General features: G+C 44.1%; 2 protein-coding genes and 1 long non-coding RNA gene across 4 annotated transcripts in view; 1 reads left to right on the top strand and 2 right to left on the bottom strand.

Moving 5' to 3' along the window:
- The window catches only part of arhgef4 (Rho guanine nucleotide exchange factor (GEF) 4), a 155,513-nt gene extending 129,519 nt beyond the window's left edge, over positions 1 to 25,994 (top strand). For both annotated transcript variants that reach the window (XM_036125239.1, XM_036125235.1), the window contains one exon: positions 25,499 to 25,994. Coding sequence is in view for 1 of the 2 variants with exons in the window: in XM_036125235.1 (XP_035981128.1) it covers positions 25,499 to 25,509 (11 nt within the window). In the remaining variant the exon portion in view is untranslated. The remainder of the gene's footprint in view (positions 1 to 25,498) is intronic.
- Positions 1,586 to 26,721, bottom strand: LOC105918017 (CBY1-interacting BAR domain-containing protein 2). The gene is made up of 10 exons (XM_036125245.1): positions 26,659 to 26,721; positions 26,473 to 26,531; positions 26,294 to 26,370; positions 26,128 to 26,196; positions 18,416 to 18,517; positions 8,302 to 8,307; positions 8,122 to 8,226; positions 7,914 to 8,027; positions 6,278 to 6,484; positions 1,586 to 5,249 (listed from the first exon to the last, which is right to left on the bottom strand). Exons 1-10 carry the CDS (start codon positions 26,676 to 26,678, stop codon positions 5,085 to 5,087), a joined length of 924 nt encoding a protein of 307 aa, XP_035981138.1. The 5' UTR covers positions 26,679 to 26,721; the 3' UTR covers positions 1,586 to 5,084.
- LOC118556834 lies at positions 20,947 to 22,939 on the bottom strand. The gene is made up of 3 exons (XR_004927413.1): positions 22,726 to 22,939; positions 22,227 to 22,508; positions 20,947 to 22,111 (listed from the first exon to the last, which is right to left on the bottom strand). It is a non-coding gene; the product is annotated as an uncharacterized LOC118556834 (long non-coding RNA).
- Positions 26,722 to 26,968: the final 247 nt, after the last annotated feature.

Genomic DNA, 26,968 nt, shown 5'->3' with positions numbered 1-26,968 from the left:
CACTTTTTAATATAAATATTATCCTTTTATGTGAAATGTTCTCTTGAGATGCTTGTCCAGGAAACAAGCATGACTTTTAAGGTTATTTAAGGTTTTAAGGATTTTCATATAATGTTCTAAATCTCACTAAGATGAGGAGCAAATAATGCCATATACAGTGGGGAGAACAAGTATTTGATACTCTGACAATTTTGCAAGTTTTTCTACTTGTAAAGCATGTAGATGTCTTTACTTTTTTACCTGAGTAATAGAATCTAACAAAAATCCAGAAAACCACATTATTTAATTATTTCAATAATCTATTAGATTTTTTTGGCTAACATAAGTATTTGATCACAAAGCAACCTATAGGAATTCTAGCTCTCATGGGTAGTGATGGGTCGATGAGGCGTCATGAAACGTTTCGACACATTGCCAAACTGTATTGATACTGTGCCGATACTGTGTCACTGAATACTGCCACCTGCTGGACCTTAAAAATCCCTACAGCCAACCTGGTTGACAGCGTTAACTGACACTGATTTGATGACCACAATACAATTTAAATCATTGTATGTTGCATTGTATTTTATATTTTCATTTGAATTAAACATATATTTGATTTTGCTATATTTGATTATGCTTGTGGACTGGCTTTTTATTTTTATTTTTTACAAACGTTTTGCTGCCATGTCCTTTTTTTTTCATGCTCATGCTCACGTTCAATGGTTGATCGGGCGCTGTGTTTAGTTACCTGACTGATATCATCTGTTCTGAAATCGGAAATGCTGAGAATGACAAAGGGAGGAAGAACTACTCAGAGTAGCAGCTTTCTACTCAGTGTAGATCAGCCGTTTTTTCTGAAACGACGCTCAGAACAAAGACGCACAGCGCAACCCGCCCAACCGTAAAGGCGTCTGTCCAACCCATCCATCAGTGGTGCGCTCCGATCAGCACCTTGCGCTCACAGAGCGAGACTGTGGTACACCATCACACCAGAGTTGCAAAATGGTTAAAAATTAACCATTATTAACCGTTACTTTGTTTACAGTTCAACTTGGATTTTATTTACTGCGCAGCATATCTTTGCTGTGCGCAAATGCACACGCGTGCAGCTTAGAGGGAACAGAAACAGTTTGGCGCGTCAGTCAGTTCGAAACAGGTGCTGTATCGATCACGTGACTTTTCCATAGCAATACACACATCGACACGGGTTTCGCTCTATGAGACCGACACATGCGCCGACGCATCGGTGTTGCCGGACCCATCACTACTCATGGGCCTGTTAATTCTTCTTTAAGAAGCCTCCTGTTCTCCACTCATTACCTGTATTAACTACACCTGTTTGAACTCGTTTTTTGTATGAAAGACACTGTTAAGGATTGGGTTTACCGGCCTGCTGTTACATGTCTATTGAAAACCCAATTTACCCCAGTTCCGGATTTGGCCGCAAGTGAGAAAACATTAATCAAGAGGTAGAACAGTTTAAATGCATATTTAATTCATGGAAATTAAATATGGAGACAGAGTTTACATTACCAATCAAGATGATTTCACCGCGCGGTTGAAAAGTCTGTCTGAAGTAAGTTTTGGACAAAGACTCTTTTTATCAACTTTAAAACTCCTCCTGATCGCTCAGGGGGAGAGGACTGACCCCCTCTCCTTCTGACCACCCCGGGGGAGAATAGAACTCCGTGTTTATCTTACGCTGGAGCAGGAAGAGACAAACACCACTATGCTTGACTAAGATATTTTCTTAACAACACCTGTCCACACATTTATTCAAACAAACCCCAACCTCTCCAAGACCAGAGAGCTGTGTGGGGACATTTGAGCTGTGTTTCAGAAAGAATGGCCAATCTATCCTGAGTGGAAAGCAGCTACTCTTAATAGATCTACCTCACTCTGTCATACTTGGCTTTTTTGGTTTCAGAACAGGTGATATCAATCAGGTAACTAAACTCAGCGTCCAATCAACTCTGAGTTAAGTGCGAGCCTGAGCATGAAAGAAGGCTTCATCAATGGAACGTAATAATAATGCGATTCCCCATGGCAACCAACTAAAGCATTAATTGGCTATAATCAACATGGGCAATTAATGATGGGATGGTGTGAGTTACTGAAATAACTGTTCATTCAACTTTTTGCTAGAATTTGGCTTCATCCATCCTTCTAAAAATGAGATGACTCTGATTTTCTTGTGGGTGTATAATTTGTGTCAACCTCACTTTATATTAACCATAAAGGCTATATTTGTATTTTAAGTCGAAGTAAAGGTAGCATTATTTAAGCAAAGAAATGTGCCATAGCCCTAAGGGTGTTGGGGGGCATATATGAATGGAAACTAAAATATATTTATGGAAAAAAGAGCTCGAAGGCTCTAAATTTCAAACGGAATAAATAATTGCTTTCATTCTGTGTAGTTCTTTTATTATTTGGTTCTTAGACTATGGAACACCTTTAAACTCTACTATTACTGAGTGCAACAGTAACATTCATGACAGCGAGACCCGCAGTTGTGTTGAAAAAGTTATGTTTTTGTAGGAGCACAAATTGTTCATTCATGACATGGTGGAAGTTAAATCAGTAAAATGGGAGTTTTAAGGAATGTTGTTACTACAGACACTGTTTTCATGAAGGTTAGGATAGCTATCAGGGAAAGATGGTGTAAATCTTGAAGAAAGAAGCAGACAAAGACTAGATGGGATGAGACTGACCAGAGACGAGGGGGAGACCAACGTTACAGGATGTGGGCAGGCTCCCGTGCTGCACACGTCCCACATTCAGGGCATAGATAATTCCAAAGAAATTCAATATAACATTGTGTAAGAGATTAGTCAGAATCTTCTTTGCTCAAGGCCCCAGCTGTTAGTGGAAGCAAGGAAGATCCATGTATCGATACATGTTTTGTACTATTCAGTATATTTTGATTAACTTTGAATTCTTTCTCTGTGAATTATTAATGCCAATATTTGTCCTTAAATTCCAGAATAAACAAACACGCAGTTAAGTGGTTAATTTTCCTAACAGTTGCCTCAGGAAGATTTTCTGCATCACCGATGTTATTAAAAAGCTGCTAGTGGGATAACAAATGAAGAGCAACACAAAGAAATTGTTCAGAACTGAGAGCATCAGTAGGAAAATCTCAGAGTTAGCCCAAACAACTCGGCTCAGTAGCAGGGTTGTTTCATGGAGTAATTTGTTGTCATAATTTGACTCAAGGTAAAGGCTTCTGAGCTTTCTGAAATGGAAAAGCAGAAATTTACCTCAGATATTACTCTAAAAATCCACTAAACCAGCTTTCTAAAACGGGGCCCAGGGATAGACAAGTAGACCTGCACAAGGCTGGGATGGGCTAAATGATATTAGGCAAGCAGCCTGGTGAGAAGGCAACAACAGTTGGTGCAATTATAGGAAAATGGAAGGAATTTAAGATGATGGTCATTCTCCCTCTGTCTGGAGCTGCATGCAAGATCTCATATCATAGCACATCAATGATCATGAGGAAGGTGAAGGATCAGCCCAGAACTCCACAGCCGGACCTGGTCAATGACCTAAAGAGAGCTGGGACCACAGTCTCAAAGAAGACCATTAGTAACACACTACGCCGCCATGGATTAAAATCCTGCAGTGCATGCAAGGTCCCCCTGTTCGAGTCAATTTGGAATTTGCTAATGACCCTCTGGATGATCCCTAGGACGAATGCCAGAAGGTCATGTGGTCTGATGAGACAAATAGAGCTTGTTGGTCTAAACCCCCCTCGCCATATTTGGAGGAAGTACAATCAAAGAACACCATCCCAACCATGAAGCATCGATATAGAAACATCATATTTTGGAGATGCTTTTCTGAAAAGGGGAAAGGACAACTGAACCGTATTGAGGGGAGCATGGATGGGGCCATGTATTTGGAGTTCTTAGCCAACAACCTCCTTCCTCCATGACGCGGCATGTGCTGCGCTTACCACGCGGTTCAGAGCAGCGCTGGGCTGGCTCTGTGGTGCCTGGGATGCTGGGTCATTTGTCTTCTTGTCCGCAGCAACTTTCTATCTGTTCTGTGCAGATAGAAAGTTGCACAGAGCTAGCGCTAGTCCTGACCTTGCGAGTTAGGAAAAATAAAGCAGCAAGGAAGAAGAGGGTGTGGGTGCAGAAAATGTTCAGGTCTAGAGATTAGTTTGGGGAGTTGAGACTTGTTAAAGAGCTCTGTTTCCACAGCGATACAATCTCAAACAGTTCTTCCCCATTTTGTTTCCTGGTCTTTCTGACTGACGGTTAGATGGCCCAGTTTCTGTTGGTCAAAGTTGAACATAATTAAACTTTGTTTGCGGCGTGCGTGGAGCTCGCAAACTGGTGTGTTGCGCTTGCACTCTGTGTGACACAGTGCTTTTGTCCCCTTGTGTGGTGCATGCCATTAAAACTAATGGGTTTCAAAGTACATAGATGCATGTGTCACATCCTGTCTGAAAGGCCCATCAGTTGCCCTGGCTGTGTGTTTGGGGCCCTTATCATGCTGGAAGACCCAGGCACGACTCATCTTCATTGTCCCTGCTGTGTGAAAAGCTTAAGGAGTGGCTCTGTAAGAAGAACATCAAGGTCCTGGAGTGGCCTTGCCAGTCTCCAGACCTTAACCCAATACAAAATCTTTGGAGGGAACTAAAAGTCCACATTGCCCAAAGCCTGAAGGATCTGGAGAAGATTTGTATGGAGGAGTGGTCCATAATCCCTGCTGCATTGTGTGCAAACCTCATCAATAACTACAGAAAACACCTGATATCTGTAATTGCAACCAAAAGTTTTTGGCCCAATTTAAACACTTACGCCATGTTATAAAATGCAAATAATGACAATGTGATTTTTCTGGATTTTTGTTTTAGATTCCGTCACTCACAGTTGAAGCATACCTACGATAACAATTAAAGACTTCTACATGCTTTGCAACTGGGAAAACCAGCAAAATTGGCAGTGTATCAAATACTTGCTCTTCCCATTGTAGCTCACATCATGGTATTTGTAAGTGATCAGTACACTTGTGTTATGATCACTTTACATGAGGGGAGCAAAACTGAGTTGAGTGCTGTCTACCAGAGTTGTGGGTTAGGGTTTCTGCTAATTATGCTTTCTGGTTGTCTGAGCATACTGAGCAGCAAAGGACTGCCTAATGTGCTCATCCTGCTCCATCTCTGTTTCAGACTCCTCTTCTTCATCCTTTGTAGCCTCCTCCTGTTCTAGCTCCCCGTCCATGCCTCCTTGGTGTCGTAAATTACTGTGAAACTGTGGTAAAATAGTTAGTATTTGGAGTTTAAATTGACAAGGAACAATTTGAAAATAATTTCAAAACAGCATGTGTTCCTTTTTTGTCATGATGATAATCAAGACCGAAGGTGGGTAAATCTGGATTCAGAAAGTACAAAACATGTGTAGTTTTCCCTCAATCCTGCTCATTTAAGGATATGATTTTAAACCAGTGGTCTTGAAACCAAATCCTCAGGCTGGGATCCTGAAACTTTTAAATGTGTCCCTTGCCCTACACACCTGAGTCAAATGGCTAAACTACCTCACTAGCATGCAGTCAAGCTCTGCTAATGAGCTCATATTAGAGTCAGGTGTGTTGAAGTAGAGACACATTTAAAAGTTGCAGGACACTGACCCTTGAGGACTGGAGTCAGAGAGTACTGTTCTAAACATCAGTCCCTGGCTGCATCCAAAAGGGTCTAATTGGTAAGGACTCTTCAGCCAAAGCAGAAGTGCGTCAGAAGTCACCATGATAAGTGCTGTCTGAATAGTGCAGTTACTAAAGAAGGAGGTAGGAGAAGGAGTCTGTATGCTTCCTTTCATAGTTCCTTTAGCATAGGAACGTGTGATGTTCCTTACCAACGCTAAGTAGCTAAAAGGATTCCCACAATCCTTTGCCTGACGTAATATATAAGCACAGTCTACCAAACAAAAATTAACAGAAGTGTCTGGAGAGAAGAGAGCAAGCACTTTATATTGCTGTAGGCCCGGATTTGACTAGAGTAATCAATGTGCATTTTTGTTGCATGATGACATATGAGTTAAAGGCTGTCCAAAATCGGCACAACAGTCCAAAGCTCCTATCCTCCCCACAATGTACTTCTTAGCATTTGCCTCATGAAAGGTCGATGAACAAGAGCTAGAAGCCATAATTAGAACCTTTAGGATGCAGTCTCTATGTATAATGTGGTGCTGGAAATGCAAATGGTTGGCACTAATCTTTGTACAGGTTTGTTACTTTCTGAAACTGGATTACCCACCTCTGCTCAGTACAATGATAGACTCACCTTGTTAGCTAATTTGTCATGTGAACTGTGCCATTCCCTTTGGCCTTGACCTGTGTTAGAAGATTCCAACAAACTGAGGGCTTGGCCTCTCCATGAGGTCAGAGGAGGGCTGGAGAAATGGTTCGTTAGAGGAGATGAGTGGCTGCTGACAGGGCTGCCCAGAGGCCAAGTGTGGGAGTCTAGCATCCTTATTCTACCAGTGAAGAGCTGTGATAGGATGAGACCCAACAAATGTTTCAATGATGAAGTTTAATTGTAAGAAAATAATCTACAGTACTGTGAAAAGTATTTATACCCTTGGAGAATTCACTTGTATTTGTATTTTGCCCTACTTAAATGTTTCAGATCATTAAATGAATGTTAATACTAAACAGAGGTAACCTGAGTGAATACCAATATCTCAGCTGAACTTTATAAAGACTATTTTAAAAGCTCTTGAAAACAAAAGTAGTTAGTCTACATATTCCTCACATCAGGATAATTATACATTACTGAAAATGTAACCTTATATTTGTCTTAAACTATCATAATAAGTATTTTTGAAAAATGCCTTATGGGAAAGGATCAGTTAAAGTTGGTCTGGTTCAACTACTGGGAGCAATTTCATTTCTACTAACAACATATAGTTATTGTGCTAAAGACCAGAACTTATGTGTGTTTGTATGTGTGTTGATCGGAAGGGGGTGGTTGGTCACAAAGTGTGTGTGTGTGTGTGTGTGTGTGTGTGTGTGTGTGTGTGTGTGTGTGTGTGTGTGTGTGTGTGTGTGTGTGTGTGTTTGTGTGTGTGTGTGTGTGTGTGTTTGTGAGTGTATGCTGGGTTATGTTATACAGATGAGAAAGAGGCTACAACAGATGAAAGCATTGGCTCAGCAGTACAGCCAATACGGTTTAAGGCGGAACACACATCTGTGACAAAAGCAAGAGCTGCCAAGCCCACAACCAAACCAAAATAAACATGGCAGTGCAGGAGGAGGCACACATAGCTGCTGCTATCAGCTTTTGTGTGAATCCACTTGCAGGTTCCATCTGGGGGGGTCCTAAGTGAGCCCAGGAAAGCCATTTCCAGAAGACTGCACCCCCACACTGAGTCTTATCCTCCCAAGCCTTTAACCAAGACTCCCCACATGACCAAATCCTCACTTGCCGTACATCCATCCTTTCGACCCCTTTGTTTTGTGGTCCTTGCAAGTGAAGGACTATTTTAGCCAGTGCTTGTTTGCTAGTGCGGTAGTTATTTGTTAGGTGGTACTTCCCCCATGTGTTTGATCAGCCACTATTTAAGTTTACCTGACGTATTGTTTGTCAGGTCAGTTTTTCCCTGAGCTGGTTTTGTTAATACCTGAGCCAAAGTCTTTTATTGACCTCTACCTTGGCCAAAGATATCATCTTAAAATATTTGGTGATGATTTTTATTTTTTGGGGGGTGGGGATTACTGTTTCATAAAGGGTCAGGTTGGTTTGGATAGCGTTTTTTCTTAATAGATTAATTAATTTAAAATTAGGTTTCTGTCTCTGGTTTACTGTGTCTGGTGATCTGAAATATTTAAGAGGATGTGTTGTCAAATATTGTGAACAGTCTTTCACCGTCTCACCATTGATCACTTATTATTCTAACAATTATAACTTAGAGGTAGACCTCCATGTCCTTTTCTGCATCCATGACCTCCATGTTCCCGTAAGTCTGGGAGAAGACCTCCAGTGCTTTAGTATGAAAAAGCATTTCAACTGTGATAAATTCTCTGAAGACTTTCTGTCAAGAGAAAAAAGATCAGAGTAACATGACTAGAAGTCAAATAAGGATTGAGTATCTGCTGAGAGATGTGTGATCCATGTGGAAAACAGACTTTAACATCCTCCAGTTTTTGCCTCTGGAAATCTGTGATGGTCTCTTCTATTTGTTTGATGCTTCGCTGGGCGTTTGCGGAAGCCTTCTGAGCATTCACCTCTGCCTGCAAAATGAATATGAAATCATATTGCTGTCTGCTAGCTTCCTGAAAAATGTCTTGCCTTAAAATGTTTCTTACCTGAGACTGAAAGATGTGAAGAATGTCAAGAAAAAAATTAAGTTATATTCTCAATTGTTCACAATATCTCAGTAGCTTGTCTTTTTGTGTACATATATACAAAACAAAAACAAAAATTACCAAAATCTGGATCTTCATTATTACAATTTCTGGGTCACAGCAACCTCATCAGCTGTGACCAAGGCAAGTCAGAGTGTTTAATAGTCTTTCTCTATATTACTTCTAAATTAGGATTCTCAAACTCCGGCCTGCGAGGGTCAGAGTCCGGACACATTTGTGTCTGTTTCAACGTCTCAATAAAATGATCAGATTATTAGCAGAATTCTGCAGAACCTGACTGTGTGCTGAGGAGGTAATTCAACCATCAGATTCAGATGTGTTGGATGAGGGACATAACTAAAGGTCACAGGACACCCGCCATCAATGAATGTCTAAAAATAGATTAATGTAAAATCACATTTTTTGTGTTTTGTTTGTCTCACAGACTGCAGCATGCTGATGTGCAGCAAGACATCCCAGTCCCATCTGGAAGCAAGTAATCCTAGAAAATCAGTTGAAGTAATCTAAATTCCCATTGCCACCCCAACAAAAGAAAAATAGAGCTAAGTCATGTTATAAAATAACCTTTTGTTGTACAAACAATATAACCACAAACATGCTTAAATCGGTTAAAACAAGGGATGCAAACAACAACTGACTTATGATTGTGGGTTAAAGGTGTATTACAGAGGATTTTGGGTGAGTGCTCGTTGTGTGATAATTTTGTGGGCTCTGTGGCAAATGAATTGCCCCTTGGGGACAATTTTTCAATTCAATTAAAAAAATTTAAACCTGGTCCTCAGGACCCATGTTTTAGACGTGTCTCTGTCCAGCCAAACCAGAATCAAATGGTTGCATTACCTCCTCAGTAGCCATCAAGGGCTGCAGAGGCCTGTTAATCACCCAGCTGTGTGGAAGCACGGATACACCTACAACAACATGCAGGGCAGTGGATCCTGAGGACCAGTGGTATGCCATTACGCATGTTTTAAGTTATTCAATGTTTATTAAATAACTTTCGGTCTGTTAGGTATTGTCTAGCGAACATGAGCCCACATAGCGGTTGTGTTTGGTGCTGTAGAGACTGCAGTGTTTTAGGCACTGTCCAGCCGCGGGAAACTGCTTCATGCCATGTTGGCTCAGCTTTACTGCAAAACAGAAAAATGACAAAAGCTGGTTTCTGAAAAGGCTGGTTTCGTACTCTGACATCTGATTCCACAGAATACAGACTGCAGACTTTGCTCCGTTTCCAGCATAAACACATGTTCATGGGTCACCGGATTCCATTCGGATCCCGGTGGTTTGGTCTCTACAGTGACCAAGCCGCCGGGAAGACCCCTTCATGGTCCACGGAAGATAGCTTGATGAAGGAAGAGAGCCTGGATTCCTAGCAGTGGCACCATGCTGAGTGGGCAGTCCACTGATGCCTGCATTTTCTCAAATTTCTTGAGGCTTCAGCCTTAAACTTTTATGGTTGTTTATTTTGCTTACCCTCACTAGGCGATATAGAGTTAGTTTGCTCACTAGGCACTGCTGCTCGTCCTTAAGCGGAGCCAGAGTCATTGCAAAAGACATAATCATGAAGGCCTATTCCATTAGACCTCAAACGTCCACTGTGCGTTTACATATAGGGGATTTCACTTTCCCCAGGCTTTACTTTCACAGGAAGAACATCCTGGTCAGAGGGTAGGACTTTTCAACAAACCTGGGGCTTTGCTTAAGGAGCTGCAAGGTTAAACAGTCTGCTGTCTGGAGGAGTAAGGAGCAATCAGAAGATGATTTTACAAACCTTTCAATGTTATACCCTTAATTTATCACAAAGAGTAGTTTTAAAATGTTTTAGCGTGAAAGTACACCTCCAAACTTCAACTGTGCAGTCAATTTATCAAGGTTAGGGGCCAATTTTGAATCTGTCTTCAGGCTTTTCGAGAGGTCCAGAACTCTGGGGAGGCTGCAGTGGGAAACCCCACTGGTGCAGCATTTACTCGGCCAGACCATCGGTGATTTCCCGCAGACTGTTTTAAAATGGCAGTCTTGAATATGTTGCTTTACAAGTGATTCTGTCCCCACAAATGTCCTTTATAATTATAAGTCTTTATAGACTGCAAATTACAATTTTTTTAATCAGCTTAATCTCATCCGGAAGGAAGTCAACAATAAAGAAGTCATCTTTTTAGGCGACTTTGACCAAAACTGGGAAGATAAGACAAAAAGAATGCTTAAAAACATAACCGACACAATTCAGAAAAGGTCCAACTAGGATAACAAAATCATCCAGCACACAAATCAATCACATTTTTTTAAACAGGTCTGAAAGGGTCACATTCTGATCACTGGTCTGGGTGATCAAACACTTTAAATATAGCTCCGTCCTTCCGTCTTCTTCCGCTTATCCGGGGTCGGGTCGCCGGCGTAGCAGCTTCAGTAGGGAGGCCCAGACGTCCCTCTCCCCAGCCACTTGGGCCAGCTCCTCCAGAGGAATCCCAAGGCGTTCCCTGGCCAGCCAGGAGACATAGGCCCTCCAGCGTGTCCTGGGTCTTCCCCTGGGCCTCCTCCCGGTGGGACGTGCCCGGAACACCTCTCCAGGGAGGTGTCCAGGAGGCATCCTGACCAGATGCCCGAGCCACCTCAACTGGCTCCTCTCGTTGTGGAGGAGCAGCGGCTCTACTCTCAGTCCTCCCTGGATGACTGAGCTCCTCACCCTATCTCTAAGGGAGAGCCCAGACACACTACGGAGAAAACTCATTTCAGCCGCTTGTATCCGGGATCTCGTTCTTTCGGTCACGACCCAAAGCTCGTGACCATAGATGAGGGTAGGAACGTAGATCGACCGGTAAATCGAGAGCTTCGCCTTTTGGCTCAGCTCTCTCTTCACCACAACGGATCAGTACAGCACCCGCTTCACAGCAGACGCTGCACCAATCCGCCTGTCGATCTCCCGCTCCATCTTCCCCTCATTCGTGAACAAGACCCCAAGATACTTGAACTCCTCCACTAGGGGCAGAACATCCTCCCCAACCCGGAGAAGGCACTCTACCCTTTTCCGGTTCAAGACCATGGTCTCGGATTTGGAGGCACTGATTTTCATCCCGGCCGCTTCGCACTCGGCTGCGAACCGCTCCAGTGAGAGCTGTAGATCACGCCCTGATGTAATGAACAGGAGTCGGACCCAAAAACTACCCGAAAACAGGTCAGTGGAGTTACGAGGTTTGTTTATTTAAAGGAGAGGGGAAGTGTGGCTCTCGGGACGCGCTGCTTGCGTCTTACCGGCCGGCAATCTCCTGGAGACAAGGGAACAGGTTAGTGACCAGCGGGGCAACTGGACGCTGGATCACTAACCTGATTGCGGGCTGGATTGTTCGGGGAAGGTGGTTCTGGAGATGAGAGGCGTCCGCAGGCAGTTGAGGCCGGCAGGCAGAGTCCGTATGGGGTAATCCAGGGGCGTTAATCCAATGACAGTCCGGGTTCATTAACGTTGGGGCCAAAGATCCAGCAGCAGGGATATCCGAGGTCGGGTTCAGGTTCGGTCCAGGTTCGGCACACGGGGAGACAGTCCAGGGGGAAGGGTTTCCAGACAGACAGGTATCAGACAGACAGAACCAGAGAGGGCTTCGGCAGGCTCGGGAAAACAGAAGACAGGTCAGGTCGGCAACAGACAGGCAGGAATAAACTAACAGGCTTGAAGGTGCTCGGCAAAAGGCTAGAGACGTTCTGGCACTGGAGACTGAGATTGATGGGGCTTTTGTGCAGGTGGAGACAGGTGGAGCCAGTAACTGTTAATTGCAGAGAGGTGGAGACTGAGCAGGTGAGTAAAAAGGGGAAATAGATCAGCTCCAGTGCCAGAATCATTACAGAGCCCCTCCCTCAAGGGCGGATTCTAGACGCCCTGGGCTGGTCAGGGTGAGTCTTGTGGAAGTCCCTGATGAGGGACTTGTCTAAAATGAGTCGGGAGGGAACCCACTGACGTTCCTCTGGACCATAGCCCTCCCAGTCGATAAGGTACTGGGTGCCCCTGCCCCGTCTTCTGGACCTGAGGATGCGTCTCACCGTGTATGCGGGGGAGCCATCAACCAACCGGGTGGGAGGTGGGGGTCTGGCGGAGGGAGCAAGACTTGAGGTTATAACTGGCTTAACCCGGGAGACGTGGAACGTGGGGTGGACCTTCAGTGATGGAGGTAGGTGCAGCCGCACTGCAATTGGGTTTACCACCTTAGAGATGGGGAAGGGGCCTATGAATCGGGGCGTCAACTTCTTGCTCTCAACCTTGAGGGGCAGGTCCTTGGTAGAGAGCCAAACCCTGTCTCCCAGCTGGTACTGTGGAGCCGGTAACCGACGGCGGTTGGCAGCCCGAGCCTGAGCTTGGGAAGAACAGAGAATGGCTCTTCTAGCCCTTCTCCATGCTCCCTGGCATCTCAAGGCAGAGAGGCGGGCGGACGGAACCCTGGACTCCCTCTCCTTGACGGAGAACACTGGTGGTTGGAACCCGTAAACGATGTAAAAAGGAGAGAGGCCAGTGGAACAGGAAGGAGAGGAGTTTATTGCGTGCTCAACCAACGGAAGGTTCTGGGCCCACTTAGTGGGGTCAGACTGGCAGAGGAGGCGAAGTTTGGTCTCAACCTCCTGGTTGAGCCTTTCTGACTGGCCATCGGTCTGAGGATGAAAGCCCGAAGACAGGCTTACAGAGATACCCAACATGGCACAGAACTCACGCCAATATTGAGCAACAAACTGCGGCCCCCGGTCTGAGACTATATCAGTCGGTAGACCGTGTAAACGAAAAACTTCTCTGGTGAAGATTGCACCCATCTCTTTGGCCGAGGGAAGCTTGCATAGAGGAACCAGGTGAACCATCTTGGAGAACCGGTCCACTATGGTCAGGATAACTGAGTGGCCATCAGAAACCGGCAGACCGGTTATAAAGTCCATAGACAGGCTGGACCAAGGCCGAGAGGGGACCGGCAGAGGTCGGAGTAGACCGGCCGAGGTCGGAGTAGACCGGCCGGGGGCCGCCGGGAGACCTTGGCCTGGTTACAAGGAGGGCAGGCTGAGACAAACTCCCTGACGTCCTCCCTGACGACCAAGGTGGGCCACCAGAACTGTGAGCGAACGACGTGAAGGGACTTGGTTATTCCGGGATGGCAGAAAAGGCGGGAACTGTGGCAAAACTCCAAGACCCTCCTCCTAAGGGGTTCCGGGACGAAGAGCCCGTCCCTGGGACAGGCTTCGGGGACCAGGGTTCCTTCCAGGGATTGTCGGACCTCCTTCTCCAGGTCAAGGCGGGTAACCGCACACCTCACGGAATCAGACAGAATGAATCCTTGGTCTTGGTCCTCCTCCTCTGCCTCGAACATCCTGGACAGGGCGTCTGGCTTCACATTCTTCGAGCCAGGTCTGTAGGAAAGAGTGAAATTAAAATGACTAAAAAACAGAGCCCACCTGGCCTGTCGAGGATTGAGCCTCCTGGCAGTCCTCAGGTACTCCAAATTCCGATGGTCCGTCCAAACCAGAAAGGGGATCTTGGAGCCCTCAAGCCAGTGCCTCCATTCCTCAAGTGCCAATTTAACTGCCAGGAGCTCCTGATTGCCCACGTCGTGATTGCGTTCAGCGCTAGACAGCTTTCTGGAAAAGAAGGCACAAGGGTGAGTACGGCCATCTTCGGCCTCCTGACTGAGAACCGCCCCGACTCCAGAGCTGGAGGCATCAACCTCCACAATGAATTGTTTGTCTGGGTTGGGTGAGACCAGGATCGGGGCTGTAGTAAAAAGCTCCTTAAGCCGTTGGAACGCCTTGTCAGCTGGTTCATTCCATGTGAACTTCACCTTGCTTGAGGTCAGAGCATGAAGCGGAGCGGCCACCTGACTGTAACCTCGGATGAAGCGCCTATAGAAATTGGCAAACCCCAGGAACCTTTGGAGCTGCTTTCTGTCAACCGGGGTGGGCCAGTCGGTCCATTGCCATTTGACCCGGGGATAGGGTAAAACTGAGAAAAGAGGTGGAGGAGGCGTGGAACTCACACTTCTCGGCTTTGACATATAGTTGATTTTGCAGGAGACGGAGGAGGACGGAGCGGACATGTTGCTTGTGTAGAGTGAGGTTATTGGATTAGATGAGAATGTCATCAAGGTAAACGAACACAAAACGTCCAATCATATCTCCCAGAACCTCATTTACTAGATTCTGGAAAACGGCAGGAGCGTTGGTGAGGCCAAATGGCATAACCAGATATTCGAAATGGCCTGTTGGGGTGTTGAAAGCGGTCTTCCACTCATCGCCCTCCTTAATGCGAACCAAGTGGTAGGCATTGCGAAGATCTAGTTTGGTGAACACCTTGGCAGCCTGGACCTGATCAAAAGCTAAGTTCATAAGGGGAATTGGGTATCGATTCTTGACAGTTATGTCGTTGAGACCTCGATAATCGATACACGGGCGGAGAGAGCCATCCTTTTTGCCCACAAAAAAGAAACCAGCACCTGCGGGTGAGGAGGAGGGGCGAATAATGCCTGCCCCTAGGGACTCAGCAATATACTTGCTCATGGCTTCGGACTCAGGGGCGGACAGGGAATAGAGCCGGCCTCTAGGAGGAGTAGTTCCGGCCAGCAGGTCAATAGAGCAATCATAAGGTCGGTGTGGGGGGAGGCTCATAGCCCTTGCTTTGTTAAAAACCTCCCTCAAGTCGTGATACTCTGAAGGGAGCTTAGACAAAAATCTGGGTAGAGATCCTCAATCTTACCCACAGGTGAGTGAAGTGGTGGAGCTGAGAACAGACAGGACTCAGAGCAGGAAGGGGCCCATCCCATCACCTCAATCTGTCGCCAGTCAATCTGGGGATTGTGCCTTCTGAGCCAAGTGGCACCCAAAATAACTGGAACCTGTGGAGAATTAATGATAATAAAGACCAACCTTTCTCTATGATTACCTCCCAGAATAAGCTCCACGGGCTCAGAAACAAGGCAAGAGTGATTTAGTTTGTGGTCGTCCAAGGCGAGAACACTGCGAGGGGATGTGCCTGGGTGAAGTCGGATGTTTAGCCTCCTGGCCAAACCTTCGTCCATGAACTCAGTGTCGTCCCCAGAGTCGATGAATACGGAGAGTCTGTGAGATTTAGTAGAAGTGGTTATGGTGGCTGGAAGTAACGGTCTGGGGAGACAGTGAGTTTAGTATAGCTCAGTAGAGATCTCCCCCCCCCCACTACTGAGCTGGGTCTTTTACTGGGCATGATCGGACACGATGACCAGCTCCTCCACAGTAGAGGCAGAGACCCTGCTGCTGCCTATGCTGGTGCTCTTCTTTAGTCAAACCAGCCTTTCCTAGCTGCATGGGCTCCGGGTCCGGCAACCTCGGGGAGGACGAGGCTGCGACAGAGGGGGTAGCAGGGAAACGAGGGTGGAGAGAGGGAGCTGAGCGGCGCTCTCTCCGTCGCTCCAGAAGGCGGAGATCAACCCGGGTTGCTAGTTCCTCTAGCTCCTTAAGAGACTTAGGGTACTCCCGGGTGGCCAGCTCATCCTTGATCCGATCATTCAAACCGTGAATAAACACGTCCATGAGTGCATACTCATTCCACAGACTTTCAGCTGATAATAGATGGAAATCTATAATGTATTCTGATACAGACTTCTCCCCCTGTCTCAGGGATAAGAGCCCTCTAGAGGATTCTCTGCAGGGCAGCACTGGGCTGAACACTCTGGTTAGCTCCTTGGAGAATTCATAGTACGAGTGGCAAATGCGAGTGTTGTTTTGCCACTCGGAAGCCCCCCAAAGTCTGGCCTTTCCGGCCAATAATGTGATGACATACGCAACCTTAGACCGGTCGGTGGGGAAGGAGGAGGGCTGTAGCTCGAAGTGAATCTCACACTGGGTGAGAAACACTCGGCAGTGTTCGGGATCACCACTAAAAAGCCCAGGCGGGGTGAGACGTGGTTCGGGCTGACACGACGTCACCGGAAGTGACGCGGAGGCCGAGGGAGGCAATTGCGGAAGTGCGGGCGGAGGAGTAACTTGGCCGCAGAGATGGTTTAAAATCTCAGAGACGCTGGCCTCTAGCTGAGAAATGGATTTCTCTACTCCCTCACGCCACTGACTGTCGGAAGGGGGACCCATGTCTTGGCCAGAACGTGCTGTAATGAACAGGAGTCGGACCCAAAAACTACCCGAAAACAGGTCAGTGGAGTTACGAGGTTTGTTTATTTAAAGGAGAGGGGAAGTGCGGCTCTCGGGACGCGCTGCTTGCGTCTTACAGGCCGGCAATCTCCTGGAGACAAGGGAACAGGTTAGTGACCAGCGGGGCAGACGTGAGAAAACAGCAACGCTGGATCACTAACCTGATTGCGGGCTGGATTGTTCGGGGAAGGTGGTTCTGGAGATGAGAGGCGTCCGCAGGCAGTTGAGGCCGGCAGGCAGAGTCCGTATGGGGTAATCCAGGGGCGTTAATCCAATGACAGTCCGGGTTCATTAACGTTGTGTCATATGAATTGTCCCCTACCAAAGGAAATGCAGATGCAAATTAGCCTTTGGCTAACTCTGCTACTATGCATCAAATGCTAACATTTATGTTTTAATTGTGCATGGTCCCTTTTAAATAAACAAAGTAAAAAAAAAAAACATTGATCAAAGGGGGAGGATTACAGTACCAGCTCCCAAATATATATATAACTTGGTCCTAAAACTCATTACAAAGAAAATACACAAGCAGTCTCATCATGATTCTTGTGACCAAGTACTCAATGTACTCCAAGCAATAGCGCCTAATGACCCAGGAGAGTGACGGGTGGGTCATCTGACTTGGAATGTGCCTGGCCTCCATGTACTTAAAAACAGCAGCAGTCCAACTACTGGTTGCTCAAGTGTGAGTTGCCAGAATTCCCAAAGACACCTAGTTGTCGAAAGGTAAAAGTAAAAGTCCAGTTTCCTCAGATTTAAGTCTGTTTGTGGTTGCCATGACCCAGATAACTGAGAATTATCTGCACAGGCATGCCAACAATATATCTCTCATGTTTGTACTATATAATATCACACTATTATAATATATGCACACACACACACACACACACACACACACACACACACACACACACACACACACACACACACACACACACACACACACACTTTAAAGTGCTTTAAAACAACCACAACTGAAACAAAGTTCTGAACATAGCTGTAAGCTATAAACAAATAAAAAAAACAAGAGTATTTGAATATGGTAGAGAAACAATAAAAGACTGAATACAAAAAAATTATTGAAAAACAAGGTCACAAACTCTCATTGGTATTAAAATCCAAAGAATAAAAATTGGTTTTAAGACGATTTTTAGAAATAGACCGTGAGGGGGGCTGTCTAATATGCAGGGAAAGGTTATTCCACAGTTGAAGAGCAGCAGTAAGGAAAGTCCTGCTCCCTCTGATCTTCCTCTAGACCTCGGTTCCTGCAGGAGCTGCTGTTCAGCCAACCTGAGGACCCAAGAAGGTACTTAGAGATGAAGTAACTCAGAGAGGTAACACGGGGCAAGATAATTTAAAACTTAAAAACAAAAGTAAGAATTTTAAAATTAACTCTAAAACAAGCAGGCAGCAAGTGGAGTGAGGCCAGAACAGGGGTGATGTGCTCTGTGTTTGGTCCTAGCTTTAAGACGTGCAGCAAAGTTTTGAACATCTGCAGACGAGAGAGCATGACCTGACTCACTGGAACATAGAGTCTGCAACAGTAATCTAAGCAGGACGGAATAAAAACATGGATTACTGTTTCAAAGTGTTTCCTGGACATAAAGGTTTTCACCTTTACCAGCCACCTTCAATAATAAAAGCAGAATTTAATTTAAAATCACTGTCTAGCCTAATACCAAAATTGGTGACATCTGATTTAAAATAAGCTGTCAGGGGTCTGAAATCAACAGTGGTGAAGTCACAGGGGCCACTTGTTCAAAACACTGTCACCTCTGTTTTGATTTTGCTGAGATTTAGGAAGTTCAGGGCTAGCCAAGCTTAAATGTCCAAGCGATCTAACATGGCTGATGACAAGTAACAACCCTGTTAATGTCTGCTTATGCACTAGATAAAAAAGTTTCTGAGGAAAGGATACAATCTTTTGTCGGTCTGCAGGGTTGCTCAGTCGGGTTTTCTCCAGTTTCTGTAACTCTTTCTGTTCTCTGTTCAGGTCAGCAGTGAATTTCTTTAAATCAGTCTGAAAGAATTCATACAGGAGAGAGAACAACATCTGGTCAGGGTGTTTCCTGCATCATGTGCACTGTTTAGTCAAACACAAGCTTTTCTTGTCTGACTACACTGTGTAGGAATTTTTGGAAGATACCCGAGGAATCTAATCACTTGCTTAAGTTTCATGCTCTTTTTCTCTGTACACCACAGAGAAACTGCAGCTCAGCTGGTCAAACACAACTTGTGAAATTGTCTCATTTTTCATATGCTTGTTGTACTGCAGTCACCTCTCAAGTAGCAGCAAGACATTTACTTTTTGTGCGTGTGGCCACTTGTAAGAACCATCAATCACCATTATTTAGATTGTTAGTTATTATTTTGACAAACAAAATGTATTAATTTGAATATGCTCAGCTGATGTTAAACAGCAGATATTGCCAGAATATGACATCAACTGAAATGGAGAAATAAACAGAAGAACCTTCAGAAATTATCCCATCTGTAATTGTTATCTTAAGGCTGGTTCACAGAGCAGGATTTTTAGCCCGATTTTTGCCCCGATCTCCCCCTTCCGAGAGGCGGCGATTATTGACAATATCCTTCCATGTGATGTGTGATCAGAGTGATCAGGTCCGCTCGGTGGAACGTCAGGACCGTTCCAACCTCAAATCGGGGATATTCAACATTTCGGATTGTCTTGCCCCGATATTCTACCGTGTGTGGTGTCCTCCGAAGACAAACGAGCAGACAGCCTGTTGAATGTGATGTGTAGCCAATCAGAAAGCGAGGTGAGAGAGAAAAAAAGCCTCAACTCGCCTCCATTTCACAGTGCAGCAAACATAGAGCCCCCAGTCTCGTTATCTCTGCTTCGTTACCCAACGGCTTTTCATTTGATATTTTTTTCTCCATTAAAATCAGTCCACATACTATCGCCATTATTCTTCCTGGTCATCCATGATTATTTACTCTGAACTCACGTTTGATCTTGAGAGGATTCACAATATTTCTCATCTGACATCTGAATAATCTTAAGTGAAAACTGTTCATTTATACAGACAGATTCCAAGGCAAGTACATCCATTCCAGTTGATCCTAGTTATCACAAAATGCAGTCAGGTTCAGTTTAATTTTCAAATTGATTAAAAAAACTTCCTATCTAATGACAGACTACATCAGGTCATGTGATTGAGCCTGGTTTTCCTTTCTCTTTGCAAGTTTTCTTTCCACTGTCGCTACATGCATGCTCGGCATGGGGAATTGTTGCAAAGTCAATGACACTGTGCAGGCGACTGTCCCTGTGGCTAAATGCTCATCCAGGGGGAGCGTTCAAGTTATCCAACATAACTGACGAGGATACAGTTGGAATTTGATGAATTTCTGATGAAAATCAACAAGAGGGATCATATTTCTCCAATTTTAGCTTCCCTTCATTGGCTTCCTGTTAAATCAAGAATAGAATTTAAAATTCTCCTTCTAACGTATAAAGCCCTTAATAATCAAGCTCCATCATATATCAGAGCTCTGATTACCCCGTATGTTCCTAACAGAGCACTTCGCTCTCAGATTGCAGGTCTGCTGGTGGTTCCTAGAGTCTCTAAAAGTAGAATGGGAGGCAGATCCTTTAGCTATCAGGCTCCTCTCCTGTGGAACCAACTCCCAGTTTTGGTCCGTGAGGCAGACACCCTGTCTACTTTTAAGACTAATCTTAAAACTTTCCTTTTTGACAAAGCTTATAGTTAGAGTGGCTCATACCCTGAGCTATCTCTATAGTTGTGCTGTGATAGGCTTAGGCTGCTGGAGGACATCAGGGTCTATTTTTCTCACTCTACTGATTTCCACTGTTCTCCAGTTTTGCATTGCATTACATTGAAATGACTGTCGTCATTTCAGCTTTTAACTTTTTGCTCTCTCTCTTTTTCTTTATAGTAGGTACACCTGGTCTGGCGTTCTGTTAACTGTGACATCATCCAGAGAAGACAGCTCACCCGCTACTTCCATCTAATGTAGAACAGATTACTAGATCAATGTGTGCTTCTGTGCTTTTTTGTCTCTCTTGTTGTGTCTCTGCTCTGTCTTCTCTAAGCCCCAGTCGGTCGAGGCAGATGACCGTTCATACTGAGCCCGGTTCTGCCGGAGGTTTTCCTTCCCGTTAATGGGGAGTTTTTCTTCCCACTGTCGCTTCATGCTTGCTCAGTATGAGGGATTGCAGCAAAGCCATGTACAATGCAGACGACTCTCCCTGTGGCTCTACGCTTCCCCAGGAGTGAATGCTGCTTGTCGGGACTTTGATGCAATCAACTGGTTTCCTTATATAGGACATTTTTGACCAATCTGTATAATCTGACCCAATCTGTATAATATGACTGAACTTGATTTTGTAAAGTGCCTTGAGATGACATGTTTCATGATTTTGCGCTATATAAATAAAATTGAATTGAATTTAAATGATGTTACAATTAGCCGGGGTTGTTCAATGTGCCTGAATAAAAAATAACACATTTCTATGTTATTACAGTTTTTTTGGTTTGCTTAAGCACGATTGTCAAAACAGGGCCCGTGTTTTCAAAACACTACACACAATTAGCACAACCACACACCCAATTAGCAAAACACTCCTTTGCATAATTAAACACTCTTGTAAAAACTATACACTTCTGTTTAAAAACCACACTTTGTTACCATATGAAACACACGTTTCACATTACTATACTCTGTTTGCATGAGTTACACTCTGCTGTGATAAACCTAAAACACTTTTAGCACTTCTACTTCCCTATGATTAGAGTTGGCTACCATTAACAAAGTACAAATATAATATAAATTCACCAAACACTACACAAGACCAATGTTGCAGACTGAAGAAACTCGTTTATTTCTCAACACGCCCAAAATGTTGACATGGAGATTCATAATACTGTAACAAAATGTCACTTTACGTATTGTACTGTAAAAAACAAAACAAAACAAAACAAAAACTAGACATTTTCTCTTCGCCTAGCTGGATCTGGCCAGAGAATTTCATCAACATCGCAGGCAATGTTGTCATTAGCAAGACACCTTGGAAAGAAACGTCTTGAATGACGAATCCATCCTTGCATTGCTGCTACCTCCATCTGGTCACAGGCCTCCTTCATGGCATGGATGAGGGGTACCTCAGCCTGGAGACGGAGATCATATACCTTCCACCGCCATGCCGAGAAAAACTCTTCTATAGGGTTGAGAAATGGAGAGTATGGTGGAAGATATAGGACGGTGAAATGCAGATGTTGCTGAAACCAGTTCTGAACCAGAGCAGAGCGGTGGAAAGAGACATTGTCCCAGACAACAATGTATTGCATATGATCGATTTGATTTGCTGCTGTTATGTTGTGCAATTGGTCCAAGAATGTAAGTATGAGTGCTGTGTTGTAAGGGCCATATGAGCATGGCGGTGGAGGACCCCATTCTGTGTAATGGCTGCACAGAGTGTTATATTACCCCCACGTTGCCCTGGGACATTGACTGTAGCCCTGTGGCCAATGATGTTTCTTCCCCTCCTTCGTGTTCTCGTCAGGTTGAACCCAGCCTCATCTACGTAAATGAACTCATGCTGGATCTCCTCTCCATCCATTTGTAAAACTCTCTGAAGAACAGTGTCAGGCAAAATTGTGTTCAGTGTAGCTCTAGTATACATATTACAGTACAGTAAAAGATTATGAGACAGTATGCAAGATCACAATGCTTAGGTGAATACATACCTCTGCATAATCATGCCGCAGTCGTTTCACCCTTTCGGAATTGCGCTCGAAAGGCACTCAATAAATTTTCTTCATTTGAATATGTTTTTTATTAGGATGCGTGCCAGTGTTGATGTTGAGACCTGATGGATATTGTTGAAACCGACGTGGTTATTGACAATGTTAGCTTGGAGCTGATTGAGGGTTATAGCATTGTTGGCCAAAACCATGTTTACTATCTTCCTCTCTTGCTGTTCTGTGAACATAGGAGGCCTTCCCCCTCGTCGTTCCTGACCCTCAATCCTATGTAGAAAAAAAACACTACTAGACAATAGTACAGTAATTTCACAGGAAAAGGTAACAGAAGTGCTGATAGTGCATAGAATACAGTACTGTAAGCAGTTGCTGAAACTGTGCAGATGTTTTTGATATGATGATATTTTTACATTACCTATTTTCCAGTCGAAATGTTCTTATCACACTTGTCACTGTGTATCGGCTTAGATTTGGATGTACTCACAGTCCAGCCTCCCTCAGCGTCAGGCCGTGGTTGACAACGTGGTCAACCAGTGTTGCGCGGATCTCATTTATCAGATTCGGTCCTCTTTGAGCACGTTCTTGTCTTCCTCTTTGTCTTCCTCTACCTCCAGCATGGCCTCCATCTCTTCCTCTTCCGTTGATTCCTCCTCTGTTGATTCCTCTTCCTCCCCTTCCTCCTCTTCCTCCTTGTCCTTCTCCTCCTCCTTGTCGTCCTCCTCCTTGTCCTTGTGCTCCTCCTTCTCCTCCACCTCGTCCTCTACCTCGTCTTTCCATTGTGCTTGAAGACCAATGAACTCACCTGCTGCTTTTTATAGTGCTTATACACCTGATTGGTGTGTCTACAATTAAGCAAACAAGTGTTTGCACACCTGATGACTGTGTTGAATCAGTTGGTTGGAAGGTGCGGTAATTTGACAGTCAGTGCTTTGGTATTGCAAGGAAGTGACTTCATAATAGATTTTTGTGTGCAATGTATGTTAAGTGTGTTTAGTGTTTGGCAAATCACTGTGTGTAGAGTTTTGCAACAAGTGTGAGGTTGACAATGTGCTTATAGTTGTGCAAATATGGGCTGATGTTTTGCTTCTTGAGTGTAAGGTTTTGCTAATAGTGTACTACTTTTAACTTTAGTGTGTAAGCAATCCAAAAAAACTGTAAATCATTCATACCCGTAGTAAACTGTCAGTCTGTGAAAAATTCCAAGGTTTCACCATTCCAAATCTTCCATGCAGTTCTACAAGATTCTAATCCTGCTCATTATTTTGGGACAGATGTTTCCATTGACTTTAGTCCTGTATAAACTGTATAATAACATATGTGCAATAACATATTTATACATAGGAGTGTACAGAATTGTATATTGTATATAGCTGTATAACTGTATCTAACTGATTCTACTTACCTACTTTGACACCTTCTTCTGACTTTTGACTATTGAGCCGATGGGACAAGTGAATTTCTCCACTGTGAGATCAATAAAGCTTATCTTATCTTATCTTATCTTAAGAGGTTCAGATAGCTGCTCTCTGCAGTTTGGGGCAACAAAAAGAGCTCAATGAGAACCTGCAGCTCTTGTGGCTAAATCTAGATTTCCGAGAGTTCCATGGGCCACAGTTTACAGTACTATTGAAAAAGCACAAGACATTGCTCACAAAAGAAGAAGCATTCAACTCCAGGGCCAAGCATGTTGGTGGCTTCATAACTTCTAGGTCTGTGTGTGAGTGCATGTCTGTGTTAGTGCTGCTATTCTCGCTGAAGTCAGGTGTTAAGGTTTATGAGCTCTACCTGCAGCTTATCTGGGCTCTTTTAGACAGCTTTTAGGGTTGACAATTCTTTCTCCACACTTCAGTGGCAAACTGGCTCCAGTTATTTCCCCCCAAGCCTTCATATGTGAAGTTACTTGCTTTTCTTTGTTCCTCCTACCAGATTGTCATATCTCTGACCTCTATTGTTTAAAACATTCTACTGTTTCCTCCTTTGTGCTCCTGATTGTACTTCCAAGCCAAACACCAACTTCTGCTTCTTCATCTCTGATCCTCTGATCTCATCCTCACACCTTTTTGGACAAAGTCAGCTCAAACTCATCTACCTCCTGGAAAACACAACAGTCATCCTCACCTGCGTTCATTTTGTGAACCCAGATCCAGCTGATGCCTGAAACCAAGGCCCTGTTCTCACTGCAGGCAAATCTGGCCCAAATCTGATCTTTTCAAGTTACATTTGAGCCACTTCCCTATGCAGTCCTGAATCCAATTTGTATCTCATCTTTTTGAATGTGACTCCACTGGGAACCACCAAGGCGGATTCAATGCGGCTTTGACCTCACTTTCAATTGACACATGTTACAACTTTGCACCAACAGCAAGTAGTTAAGAAGACAGATGTCAGCTGCCTGCTACAGCACTGCTCAGTGGAGGGACAGTGAGATTTTAGACCTCATGAAAACTTCTACTCAAGACGGCTCATTTAGAAACCATTTGGATGAGGGACATAGTGCAAAATTTCTGTCCAATCCTGTAACGAATGACTTTGGAATGCCAATGATGTTTTAACTTGTCACAAACTGTTGTATTGCAAATCAGCATCATAATCTGCAACCGTTACAAAGCAATACAAATTATTGTAATGAGTGGCGTGTCTTTGGAGTCGATTTGAGAGGTACTGATATATATTAAAAGTTGTCCTCAACTTCCTAAAGTTGTGAATGAACTCTGCGAAGTTGTTAAAATCCCTGTCCCACCAGTTCTGGCTGCATCTGAAACAAACAGACCTCTGTTTAGCCAAAACTTTGTAAAAATACTCACTGCCACGGTTTCACTTTCGTTTTATTTCCCCCTCGGCACCTGCTGACACAATAAATGGCTTCTGTTGGACACTTTAATCCATAAAGGCAACAGAAGACTGTTGCCATGGGAATGCCGGCCCAGAGGGAGCAGGAGCTAAGATGCAACTATTAGTGTTTGCCACACGATGGCAGCAGATAGTTTAGGATAATTTCATATTGTTCTTTTGGTCAGTTTGGAGCTGCAAAAAGTACACACTGGAGTCAGATACAGGTAGCATTTTAAAAGTAATGGGAATGACCTTGCAAAAAATTTAATTTCAGAAAAGATCGGAATTGAGCATTAAAGCCTGCAGTGGGAACATAGCCCAGTTCTCTTTGGACAATAACCCTTGGAAACCAAGATTCTGAACTGATCTGCCTGTTTCTTTATTATTGTTTGAATTAATTTCTAATCCTGACCTCTTCCTTTCAGTCCTCTGGTGAACCTTCTTCGGACAGAGAAGACCATCAGTGATTTCTTGTGTTCAACAAACCATTATATATCCTTGTCGGTAGTTGTCTCTGGGCCAAATCTCATTCTTACAAACAGGACAGATGGGAACATGACGCTTAGTGTAATCTGTAGAAACTTGGAGGGAAGGAAGGAAGTTTGGACACTTCAGCATCACAGTGACCCAAAACACAGGGATATATGGTAACATTAACAGTTTAGGAGTGGCCCAGCAGAGTCCTGACTTAAACTGGTAGAAGATCGCTGGTGGGGGCTTAAAATTTAGGCTTCCCAGCCTCAATGATAAATGGTTAAAGTCACCAGTTGAAATATACAAAAAGCTGCTAAGTAATTATGGGAAGTGCGCTGTTGATTCAGTAGCTAATAAAGGCTTGTCCGCTGACTAATGAAAATGGCATGAATAATTTTATGACATGCATTTTTCTGTTCAAAAGAAATAAAAACTGTCTGACTTGTACATTACCTCTTGTACGTTGTCTTATTATGTTGTAGAAGATTCTTATGTGATTTATAATCAGAAAACAATTTCTTGGTAGGGTGAAACTATCTTTTTCTCTAATGTCTGTCAGTTATAGGAATATTAGACTCACCCTTTTATTTTTGATTATGTCTCCATAGGCTTTTAAAGGAGTGACAACTTTTGTCTCCAGTCTCTCTACCTGCAAAAACAATGTATTTTAATAATTACTTAGTTTGATTCACAAAAAGAAAAAAAAATATGGATTGACTGACATGACTATCCAGAACACCTCTGACCTGAGCGTGCCTGTAATCCTGAACCAGAGCAAGATCTTCAGCCAGGTTCTTGAGGCCAATCTGAAACTCAGGATCCTCTGTATGGGAGAAGTCGATGAGAGTAGCTACCAGCAGGTCTACCTTATCCCTGAGCTTGGCTGTTTTCCTGGTGTAGGAGGCCAAGGTGGTGCAGAGCTCACCCAGGTTTTTCTCAGCATTCTTCAAAATCTGCTCTATAGCCTGCTTCTGGATATCCCTTCTAGATCACATTAAATATTTAAACAATCAGAATGACACCTGGCTGTACAGCTAAAGCCTTGACGTTCACAATATGACAAACATGCAAATGTTCTCTATATAAATAATTCAAAGCACAAATAAATTACCTGGAAAAGATGTTGCTCATGTTTAGCTGCTGTCCTTCAAGCTTCTCCTCTGCTCTGTTGTTTGCTTGGGCAGGTCCCACCTGTACAAGGCAACAGAAGACCGTTGCCATGGGAATGCCAGCACAGAGGGAACAGGAGTGGAGATGCAACTATTAGTGTTTGCCACATGATGGCAGCAGATAATTTTTACTGGCAAGCTTCATATGAGTCATACTTTATTGAGTTTTCAACTTTTTAACAACATTAAACAAAATATTAATGTCCACAACAATCATAAGAGGATGGGAGATATAAAAAAGACAATTAAAAT

Source organism: Fundulus heteroclitus, chromosome 21 (assembly GCF_011125445.2).
Source record: "Fundulus heteroclitus isolate FHET01 chromosome 21, MU-UCD_Fhet_4.1, whole genome shotgun sequence".
Classification (NCBI taxonomy): domain Eukaryota; kingdom Metazoa; phylum Chordata; class Actinopteri; order Cyprinodontiformes; family Fundulidae; genus Fundulus; species Fundulus heteroclitus.
Note: the sequence above shows the minus strand (reverse complement) of the source record. Positions and strands in the feature narration are given on the sequence as shown.